Raw genomic sequence first — 12,076 nt, forward strand, 5'->3', positions numbered from 1 at the left:
CATTGTAGGGTTATTAATTGGCCTAATTTAAGCATTATTGTATATCAGGGATAGGGCGGCCTGAGAAGGAGGACAGATGGGGAAAGACCAGTCAGTGGAGCAGTCAGAATGCACACAGCATTTATTAAGTTTGCTGTGATATACTGAAACAATTACAATAGGAACATCAAAGACTGCTGGTTACAGATCACCTAACAGATATGATAATAATGAAAAACTTTGAAATACTGTGAGAATTACCAAAATGTGACACAAGACACAAAATGACCACAAACTATTGAAAAAATGGTGCCAATAGGCTTGTTGGATGCAGGGTTACCATAAGCCTTCAATTTGTATAAAACACAGTATCTGCAAAGGATAGTGAAGTAGAGCACAATAAAGCCAGGCTTATCTATCTATCTATCTATCTGTCTATGAATGAGATCACACCATTACCTCCAATTTTAGTTCAGTTCCACAAGCTTCTTTTTGTTTCTTTTCTCTTTCCTTATACGAAAGTTTTGTCTCCAGGAGTGAGAAACCTGGCTGAGTATTATTCTTTAATATATTTACTTGTTTGATTAATCCTATAGTTACCAATTATTTATCTTCTCTACCAACCTTTTCCTTGCGTAGATAACCTCCTCTTCACTTAGCTCTGGCTTCAGCCTCTAATGCCAGGCTGCCATGCAACATACAATTTAAGCAGAGTACCACTAGAAATAAGAGTGACTGACTTTGTGTATAATTTGGGTGGCCCAGGTAGATGCCTCAGTGTGACTAGCTCCTGTTTTGGAAGATATTAAGTATGCACAAAATGAAAAGAGAAATTGTTGGCTTAACAGCATTGAGATAAAGCAAGTGAATGATAGAATATTCTGAAACAGAGGGACTGCCATATAGGTGGAACATAAAAAGCATCAGCAGGTGATGTGGTCTGAGAGGATTACAAGGGAATAGGTGTTCCCTTTTAATTTCTTAAGGTAGAGCTGAAAGCGTTTATGTATGTAGCACTCAAGCTAATGGTTTCTTTCTTTCTATCTGAAGGTTATACTACTACTTTCTGGCTCTTCTTGCCTATGAGGGATCCCATCTGCCAAGCTTAGCTTACACATCATACTAATATTATGACCCTCTTTGCCGATTGGAAATGAGCTAATTGGTATTACAGAAATATGTTGTTATACAACAAGCAAGCTTATTTCTCCAGTGCCTGTACCGAGTTTTGCTTGGTTTCTTCTGTTTTGCATGGTCACCCCTGTCCACTGAATCTTTTTTTTCTTCTATTAAAATATAACCAACTTTTGACATTGTAATAGTTTTAAAGTCATCATGAATAATACAGAGTGCTTCCATATACACTTCCAGATTCAGCAACTGTTAAAAGGTTGTCACACCTGCTGTGTCATTCTTTCCTCCATATAATTCTAACATTTGGAGAGGAAGTTACACATAACCTGTGTTTTTGCCTAACTGTCTCAGTGTGTTTCCTTAGAACAAGAACATTCTCTTATATAACCACAGAAGAATTTATCAATTTCAGGAATTACAGCACCTTTGATGATATTGACATTGTTGAAAAAGACCAGTTTTGTACAATATTTCTCAAATTGGGCTTGCATGCCTTCTGACTATTACCATCAGGCAATTCACTTTTTAAAAGAAATTGTGGAAAAGTTACCATACAGTTTATCATCTTAAGCATTTTAAATTATATAGTTCATTAGTAATAAGTGCTTTCACATTGTTGTGCAACCAGTCTCCAGAATTTTTTTCTTCTTACAAAGCTGAAACTCAGTACCCACTAAAAACAACTCTTCTATTTCTTCCTGCTCCCCTACCCTCAAAGTCATCATTCTACTTTCTCTTTCTGAGTTTTACTGCTCTACGTAGCTCATGCAAATGAAATAATACAGTATTTTTCTTTTTGTGACCAGCTTGTTTCGCTCAGTAATGTCCTCAAAGTTCATCATGTTTTAGCATGTGGCAGAATTGTTTTGTTTTTAAGGCTGAATAATATAGTGCGGTTTGTGTATACTAGATTTTGTTGATCCCCTCATCTGTTGATGGACAGTTAAGTTGTTTTCAGCTTTTGACTACCATGAACCATACTTCCTTGAATATTTGTGTAGAAGTTTTGTTGGGGGCTTATGTTTGCATTCTCTGGGTTGTATATCTGGGACTCAAATCTGGATGACAGTAAGTCTATGTTTAACTTATTGAGAGCTACCAAGTTTTTCCAAAGTGGCTGTACCACTTTACAATCCTCCCAGTAAGGTAGGAGTGTTACAGTTTCTCCTCGTCTTCACCAATACTACTTAAATGTTTTTTTGATTTGGTTATCCATTCTACTGATGTTGAAGTGGGATGTTAATATGGTTTTGTTTGCATTTCTTTGATGGCTAATGATGCTGAGCAATTTTTCGTTTGCTTCCTAGCCGTTTATCTGTTTTTGAAGAAATGTCTGTTAACATCCTTTGCCCATTTTTAATTGATAATTTGTCGTTTTATTATTCAATTATATGCGGTCAATGCTTGTATTATTTCTTTTTCCAGTTTTTGGTTTTGGTTTTTTTTTTTTCCTTTCTGTCTCCAGTGGATGAAGGAGGATATATTGATCTGAACTCTCTGGATAGGAAACCCTTCCCTTCATATTTTGTGTTGGCAGTTAAGGAGTCCTGATTGATCACTAATCAGTCAGTTCAGTTCTAGTTATATATTGTAAGATTTGATCTCAGCTTAATGAGATTTGTGGATATAATTTTTATTTATTTAAGATAATACTCTTCGAAATGGCAAATGTGAAACATTAATAACACATGAGTTACATTTTATTTTAGTCTGTGTCTTTTTCCTTTGCAGATAGAACAGCTGTAGAAAAATTATGAGCTGTTTGTTTGGACCATGCAAAACTTGGAGAAGGCAAACTTAGTCCACCCCTTGACTCTCTTTTCTTTGGTCCTTCTGCCTCCCAAGTTCTATACCTAACAGAGGTTGGTTTTTGCCTTTGCAAAAATGTAATTTTTATATTATATGGCAATGTGAAGAACACTGATAAGACTGTAAAGAAAGTTTTTTAAATAGTCGAATTTCTTAGCAATGATCAGAGGAGAAATAGATGTTACTAAGTTTTTTTAAAAATCCCTTTTAATGTACTCTCCTTTTTTTTTTTTTTATTCCAGGTAGTTTATACCTTGTTAATGCCTGCTGGTGTGCCTCTAACTGATGGGTCCTCTGACTTTCAAGTTCACTTCTTGAAAAGTGGTGGCTTACCTCTTGTACTGAGTATGCTAATAAGAAATAACTTCTTGCCAAATACAGATACGGAAACTCGAAGGGGTGCTTATTTAAATGCTCTTAAAATAGCCAAACTGTTGTTAACTGCGATTGGCTATGGCCATGTTCAAGCTGTAGCAGAAGCTTGTCAGCCAGTTGTAGATGGTACAGACCCCATAACACAGGTAATAAATGTTAAGAAACTTTTAAAAATATTTAGTCCTTACTATTTAATAAATGTAAACTCTGTGTCTTTTAAGTAGATGATGGAAATAATTCAACAGATAGCATATTATCTTAGGGATTTTTTCGATTAAGTTGTATTTATATTAAAAATGTAAAGATTGACTATTGCGTATCCTACTTTGAGTGAACTTCCCAGTCTCTTTAAATCATTTTTTACTTTCAGTTGTTTAAAGTGTAATGAAAACTTCACCTGAATCTTTTGTTAAGTCATACCAAAAAGATACATAAAGACAGTTCGTCATAAAGGCGAATATGTAATTGCCATGCAGCAAACCTCTCTTCCCACAACTGTGAATCTCTTTCTCCTTTGCTGTTAGCCTTGAGCAGCATCACCAACAGTTCTCCAGAAGTGCTTAGATTGGATGCAAAAGATGAATTCAGTTCTAACTAAATTGAGTTCACTCACTTATGTTATAAAGGATGGTTTTACTAATCACTGCTTGAAGATAAAATGGTTCAGGGATACAGATTATTACATTTAGATATATGAGAGGTGTTAATTAGGGAAATTTGGATAGTGACTGGATTATCTGTATATTCTAGACTGATTAATTTTATTTTGGGTATGAGTCATGCTGTCATTATTGACCTAAGATAAAATGTCTGAGATTTGCTTCAAAATAATTCTGGGTTTGTTTCTTGCGCAGTCAGTGAAACAAGTTTAAACATTTGTTAATAATTATTGAAGCTAGATAATGGGTATTTGAGGATGTATTATATTCTTTTATCTGCTTTTATATATTTTTTGAAATGTTTCATTCAAAAAAAGGACAAAAAGAAGAAATGGTCTTGTACATGTCAATTTAGATATTAATTTACAAAGCTCTGTCTCCATCCTGAGTAAGTTTTATTGCTTTATATTGTGGGCTTCATGCATATTTACATAAAAAAGGTAAGGTTCTTATTATGGTCCTTGTTATGGGAGTTTACTGAAATACAAACAAGATATTTTTTGTATCTTTTTACATATTTCTTTCTGTATGCATGTTTAAGAAGTGTGCTACCAAAGGACACAGAGATACATAATAATCTCTAATCATATTCTGGTAAGGAGCTCAAGGAAAATTAGTCTTTAAAATATGTTTAATGTACGACTGTCTACAATACGTACAAGATGTTACCTTTTGAGAAATTGGAAAACGCAAAGAAAATTCTGAGGGGTTTCTCTCGTAGATTTAAAAGCTTTTTATGCTATTAAGTAAGATGTTGTAGTACTTTCTACACATTCCACACTTATTAATCCTTAATTACTATAATTCCTTTCCATGGAGAAGTTTTGAATGGAGAATATTTGGTTCTGCCAGTATTAGAGTAAACACAGTTATTTTTGCATTTTGGGGCACTCCTAATCCTTCTTTTGCTACTGAGTTGAATTAGAGAGTTAATATATTACCAGTAATGTTAACAACACAATTTTGGTGTAAGAACAAGTGACACAAGACTTTGCTGACATGAAAAACTCTAGTTGGATTAGCAAAATTCAATTTGCAGTTTTAAAGTATTGTGTAACTTTTTATTCAACAAGTAATTGATATTATGTATGTATTTAGTACCTAGTATAAAACAGATAATTGCTAAAGATGCATGTAGACCTCACATAATTTCTAAATTTATTGGATATTAATGGTCAAAATATATTGAGCTGTTTCTTGTATGCCAGTCACTATGCTTTATCTCCTTTAATCACGAAGACAGCTATATTTGTTGAGCCTCTGCTATTACTTTCTATTTAGTAAGTGAAAATTGAGACATGGAGGCATGAAGTAGCTTGGTCCAAAATGATAACCGTCAGCTGAGATTTTTTTTTTTTTTTTGAGACGGAGTCTCACTCTGTCACCCAGGCTGGAGTGCAGTGGCGCCATCTTGGCTCACTGCAAGCTCTGCCTCTTGGGTTCAAGTGATGCTCCTGCCCCAGCCTCCCAAGTAGCTGGGACTCCCGGCGCGTGCCACCAAACACGGCTAATTTTTGTATTTTCACTAGAGACGGGTTTCACTATGCTGGGCAGGCTGGTCTCAAACTCCTAACCTCAGGTGATCCACCCACCTCGGCCTTCCAAAGTGCTGGGATTACAGGCATGAGCCACCACGCCCGGCCAGCTGAAATTTTTAATTCCGTGAGGCCACTGACTTGGAAACTATATTTTTACCACCTTTGCAATACTAGTTTTTCTGTGTGTGAAATTTTATGTAGTATCACTTGGCAAATCGTTTGTGAAAACTTTATTGAAAAATGAAAATAATATGTACGTAACAGATAAATTTTAAAATTCGTTGGTTGAAGTTGGAAACAGTGGCTGGAAGTATTTGATTTGTTCAGTCTTAACGCTTTGACCGCCTGACAATTGCAGTAACACCTCCCCCAGGCTCTCGAATCTCTTAAAATATCTGTTTTAATATGGTCTTTTTAAACTTTTTTTAAACTTTAGGCCAGGTGTGGTGGCTGATGCCTATAATCCCAGCATTTTGGGAGGCCTAGGGGTGAAGATCACTTGAGGTCAAGAGTCCAAGACCAGCCTGGTCAGCATGGCGAAACCCTGTCTCTCCTAAAAATACAAAAATTAGCCGGGCGTGGTGATGTGTGCCTGTAATCCCAGTTACTAGGGAGGCTGAGGCAGGAGAATTGCTTGAACCCAGGAGGGAGAGGTTGTAGTGAGTCGAGATTTCACCACTGCACTCCAGCCTGGGTGACAGATTGAGACTCCGTCTCAAATTTTAAGAAAATAAAATAAAACTTTACTGTGTAAATAACAGCAGTAGAGAGGATGATAGGTTAAGCTGTGAGAACCTTTAGCCTGTCTGTGAAATGAGCATTAGAATGCAGGTGGCATAATCAGCCTTGGGCAAAATAAGTAGCTTCCTAAAGACTAAGTTTGTAGATTTTAAAGGACTGTTTAATGGTATCCTCAGTTTTCTCCATTGTATTATGGTAGGCCTAGTCACCTGTGGCAAAGGGGGACCAGGAGAAGTTTCTACCCAGAGACATGTTGTATCATTTATCCCCTGCAAATGAGCCCAAGTGCAGAAATAATAGAATTCATCTCAAATTGGAGTTTCCAGGGTGTTACTACGTGTGTAGTTTATTTCACTTTGAGTAATATTCGATATTCAAGGCATGGTAATTCCACATTTTGTTAATTCGTTTGTTGATGGGCATTTGGATTGTTTCTAGTTTTGGCTGATGGGAGTAAAACTGTTAGGAAACTCATCAACATATCGTAGAGCTTCTGTGGATATATGGTTTTATATCTCTTGGGTAAACACCTCTGTACGTCTATCACTTTGAAAGACAGCTCCATAATGTTGGCAATGTGAAATAATTCTTATGCAAACCCCCATAAACTCCACAGGGGTAAGTGAAGGAATAACATGCCGAGGAAGTGGTGATGGATGAGGAGTAAAATTTTTTTTAATGTAAAAATTTTAGGGATTATGGTATATACAGTTTTTTCATTTGACGTAAAATGATTCACTTTTTTCAGATTAACCAAGTTACTCATGATCAAGCAGTGGTGCTACAAAGTGCCCTTCAGAGCATTCCTAATCCCTCATCTGAGTGCGTACTTAGAAATGAGTCCATACTTCTTGCTCAGGAAATATCTAATGAGGTTAGTATGAAAGTTAGACAGTTCTGGGAGCTTGAATGATCTCTACTTAACACGTAAATAAATTAAGCTATGAGAATTTGAGGCTAAATATTGTAGACCCAAAACACTTTAGTCTCTATCTCAATTTATTTAAAATTTCATAAAGTTATATTTGACCTGATAGCTGCTGATAATATTAATATTAGAGCTTTAGAAATTTTGAAATTTTTAAATAAGCTTTTTGAGTTATAATTTACATTGCACAAACTAGATCAAATAAGTTTTGGTATATGTTTAAACTGCTCACACAAGCAAGGAATAGGATGTTTATAATGGCTCCAGAAGTTTTCTTGTGATGTTTATTCTCTTAAATTTTACATAAATGGAATCATATACATTGTACTCTTTTGGGTCTGGCTTATATCCATCAGCAAAATTTTGAAAGTTATTCATGTTGTTATATATGTGTGTAGTTTATTTCACTTTGGGTAATAGTCCATGTATGGTTACTCCACATGTTGCTAATTCATTCGTGTGTTGATGGACATTTGGATTATTCACAACAGTCTAGTTTTGACTGTTGTGAATAAAATTTTTAGGTAACTTATCAAGTCATAGTGCTTCTGTGGACATACGTTTTTATATCTCTTGGGTGAACACCTCTGCATAGCATGGCTAAGTAATTTGACTGTTGTTATTTTTAAAATTTTATGAAAAATAGGATAAAGCCATATCAGACTTGAACCTGAAGCATACTTGGTGGGTATTGCTGTGTCTTCCATTCATATGGGAAGCCATATTTTTTGACTTAATGTTAAGATATTAAAAAAATGGGAACAAGGGAACTTTGGTCCTTAAAGGCAGGTCTGATGCATGTTTACTTTTACTTCCATTTCCACTTCTTTCACTAAGAGAAATATTTTGTTTTCCTGATTTTTCACTTTAATGTTCTGCCAGCACTTTTAATTATTTATTTCTTTTCTGCAGGCTTCAAGATATATGCCTGATATTTGTGTAATTAGAGCTATACAGAAAATTATCTGGGCATCAGCATGTGGGGCATTAGGACTAGTTTTTAGCCCAAATGAAGAAATAACTAAAATTTATCAGATGGTAAGAATTATTACAGAAATAGATTTTTAAGAAAATGTTGCTTCATTGTACATGTGATTAAATTTTCATCATTTCTGTCACCTTATAGACCAAGTCGCTTGTATCTAATGGTTTAAAATTTATTGCTACCTATAAATAAAATGAGAATATATTGTTTTATTTTGGAAATAAAATACTCTAGAAGCCTGCTATGAGGCAGCTTTCTTTTCCTACTTTTTTAAAAAGACTTCTCATTGACTCAAATATAGTTATACTGTAATGAATCCACCTCTCCCTATTTTCTTTAGTTCTTCTTGATTTTGTCCTGTGTAAATTTTTGGTAACTGTCTCTTTGGGAATTATGGCATTTAAATTTTACCTGGCGTCGGGCACAGTGGCTCACACCTGTTAATCCCAGCATTCTAGGAGGCCAAGGTGGGCGGATCGCCTGAGGTCAGTAGTTCAAAACCAGCCTGGTCAACATGGTGAAACCACATCTCTCCGGCAGGTGGGGGGCGGGGGAAGGGGGCAAATTAGCCGCACATGGTGGCGCATGCCTGTCATCCCAGCTACATGGGTGGCTGAGGCATGAGAATCACTTGAACCTGGGAGGCAGATGTTGCAGTGAGTGGAAATCCTCTGCACTCAAGCCTGGTGACAGAGCAAGACTCTGTCTCAATCAACCAATCAATCAATTTTACATCGTTCTTTTAGAACACTCAACAGCAGGAAGAGTGTCTAACATTTAGGTATTATCACCAGCCTTGTGGTACATTAAGCAAGCTATTTACAGAAATAAGACTGTTTAGCTCTTTGTTGTCTGTGGTGTTTACCTACCCATATAGAACCCTGATGGTCTCCATTAAAATATACATTAGTGTATTTAAATATACATTAGTATAGTTAAAATGAGAAAGTGTGTCATGGCATTATACAACTTCCGTTTTAGGAATAGTTGAATGGTTATTCTGTTCCAAACATACAAGTCTTAGTTACATTTTGATGGATAGTGACAGATTAAAAATTATTAGCTACCTAGTTGTATTTTAGGTTGCAGAAGTCTTCCATAGGCTTCCTGAACATTTGTATTATGATCAATTTTTGAATGAAATGACTTGTAGGTAGGCTCTACAATAGAACTACTCAAGACCCAAACTGCAGTGCCAAAGTGATTCTGTAGTAGCAGTTATGATTGAAGCAGATCAGTCACATCCAGAAGAACATGAAAAGTGAGGAGTACCTATCAGTGAATGTGCTTCTTAAATCCCCCTTGGAGTATATCCCAAAGAGCCTCTCTAGCCGCAAGTGAAGAGTCTGAGGCTGCACGGTCTTTACCAAGTAGGCAATTGTAAATGTCAACCAGAGGGTTTGTGAATTTCTTCTTGAATGTGTCTCTAGGTAACTTGCTCCTGATTCTAATTTTGCAGACCACCAATGGAAGCAATAAGCTGGAGGTGGAAGATGAACAAGTTTGCTGTGAAGCACTGGAAGTGATGACCTTATGTTTTGCTTTACTTCCAACAGTGTTGGATGCACTTAGTAAAGAAAAAGCCTGGCAGACCTTCATCATTGACTTATTATTGCACTGTCCAAGCAAGTATGTGATTTTTATGTGTAATTTGAAGGAAGGCTTACCTTACCGTTCCAAGCAGAAATGAATGACTTCTGAAGAAAATTTTTTTCCGGAAGTGAAGGAAGGAACCCTTTTACTTGCCCATGTAATACCTTGAAGTGTAGAAGCATTTTTTTAAAAACATGTTCCAGTTAACCTAAATTTTTTTCTCTGCAAGATGCCAGCATTGATTTTTTTCTTTTACTTTTTTTATTGTAGTAAATCATGTAATTATATACATAACACAAAATTAGCCGTTTTAACCTCTTTTTTAAGTTAGCTTTATTTAGTGGCATTAATTGCACAATATTGTGCAGTTATGACTGGTGTATATTGAATGATTGCAATATTGTGCAGTCACTCCTGCTTTATCTCAAAAATATTTTATCACCCTCAAAATATTTTATCACCCTCAACAAATTCTTTTAACTAATGACTCCCATTTTCACTACCCTCCAATCTCTGATAACTTAAAATATTCATTTAGTTTCTATGCATTTCCTATTTTAGGTACGTCACATAAGTGAAATCACACAAATTTGTGCCTTTGTGTCTAGTTTGTTAGCTTAGCATAATGTTTTAGAGGTTCATCTATGTTGTAGCATGGTCAGAACTTGATTCATTTTCAGGGGATACTCTCTCATATGTGTATACTAGATGTTGTTTATACATCGGTCTGTTGATAGACACCTGGATTATTTCTACCTTTTAGCTCTTGATTACTGTTATTGTGAATATTACTATGAGCACAGATCTCTGAGTTCTTATTCTCAGAGCTATTGAGTATATTTGTAGAAATGGATGTGCTGGGTCATAGGGTAAGTTGTGTTTAACTTTTTGAAGATCTGCTGAACTTTTTTAACATTGGCTTCACCACTTTACACTCCCAACCTCACCTTACGCAGGCTTTAGTTTCTCCAAATCCTCTCCCACACTACTATTTTCACTTTTGTTAATGGCCATCCTAATGTATGTAAGATGTAACCTCATTGTGGTTTGTATTTACATTTCCTTATGACTATTGTAGTGATATTGAGCATTGGCTCTTGTGATATTACTGGCCACTTGTATATCTGCTTTAGAGAAATGTATCTTCCAGTTTTTATAGCATTATTGAATTTGATTATTTTTTGTAGTGAGTTTCTGTATATATTCTGGATATTAATTCCTTACCAGACTAATGGTTTACAAACATTTTCTCCTATTCTTCAGGATTTATTTCCACTCTGCTGATAATGTTATTTTATGCACAGAAGTTTTTAATTTTCATGAAGTTTAATTTATGTCTTTTTTGGTTTCCTGTGTTTCCATCATCCTCAGTATAGAAATCATTGGCAAATCCAAAGCAAAAGCTATTTTCTCCTACATTGTTTTCTAAGAATTTTTTATTTTTATAGTTCTTAATTTTAGATCTTTCATCCAATTGGAGTTGATTTTTGTGAATGATGTGAAACTAAGTGTCCAACTCCATTCTTTTGAATGTGGATATCCAGCTTTCCCATCATGATGAACATGGTGGTCTTACCCCATTGAGTGGTCTAGGCACCTTGTTGAAGATACAAGCAGTTGTTTCTAGGCTCTAAATTATATTCCTTTGGTCTATATGCCTGTCCTTAGGCCAATGCCACACTCCTGATTAGTACATCAGGGAATATAAGTCCTTCAGCTTTGTTGAGGTTTTTAGTTTGTTTGTGTTTTTGGTTTTGCATAGGTTTTTATTTGTTTTTGAGGTTATTTGGACCTTCTAGGTTCTATAAAAATCCATATAAATTTTAAGTTGGATATTGCATTGAATCTCTCTCAAAAGAGTGATTGCCTCTTAACAGTATTAAGTCTTCCAAGACATGAACATCGGATGTCTTTTCATTTACTTAGATTCTGTTTACTTCTTCAACACTCTTATTTCTTCTCTGCGAAATTATTTCTAAGTACTGTAGTGCTAACTCTTTTTGCTGCTCTTGTGGATGGAATTGTTTTCTTAATTTTCTTTTGGGATATTCATTGCTAGTATATCAAAACAACTAATTTTTTTATATTGATTTTATTTATCCTGCAATTTTGTTAAATTTCTTTATGAATTAGAGGTTTTTTTTACAGTAAGATCATGTCACTTGCAAATATAACATAGTTTTACTTTTTCTTTCCTTTTTGGACCAAGTTTATCTCTTCCCTTTTTTGCGTATATGCTCTACTGTGTTGATTAGTAGTAGTAAGAGCAGGCGTACTTATCTTGTTCCTGATTGAGGAAAAGCTTTTAGTCTTTCACGATTTGGTGATGTTGTTA

General features: G+C 35.3%; 1 protein-coding gene across 1 annotated transcript in view; it reads left to right on the plus strand.

The window, feature by feature from the left end:
- The window catches only part of LOC129395521 (probable ubiquitin carboxyl-terminal hydrolase FAF-Y), a 177,214-nt gene that overhangs the window by 99,894 nt on the left and 65,244 nt on the right, over positions 1 to 12,076 (plus strand). The window contains 5 exon segments of the mRNA XM_055106945.3: positions 2,845 to 2,975; positions 3,165 to 3,443; positions 6,984 to 7,109; positions 8,076 to 8,201; positions 9,608 to 9,777. Of these exon segments, the coding sequence (XP_054962920.3) occupies positions 2,845 to 2,975; positions 3,165 to 3,443; positions 6,984 to 7,109; positions 8,076 to 8,201; positions 9,608 to 9,777 (832 nt within the window).

Source organism: Pan paniscus, chromosome Y, assembly GCF_029289425.2.
Source record: "Pan paniscus chromosome Y, NHGRI_mPanPan1-v2.0_pri, whole genome shotgun sequence".
Taxonomy (NCBI): Eukaryota; Metazoa; Chordata; class Mammalia; order Primates; family Hominidae; genus Pan; species Pan paniscus.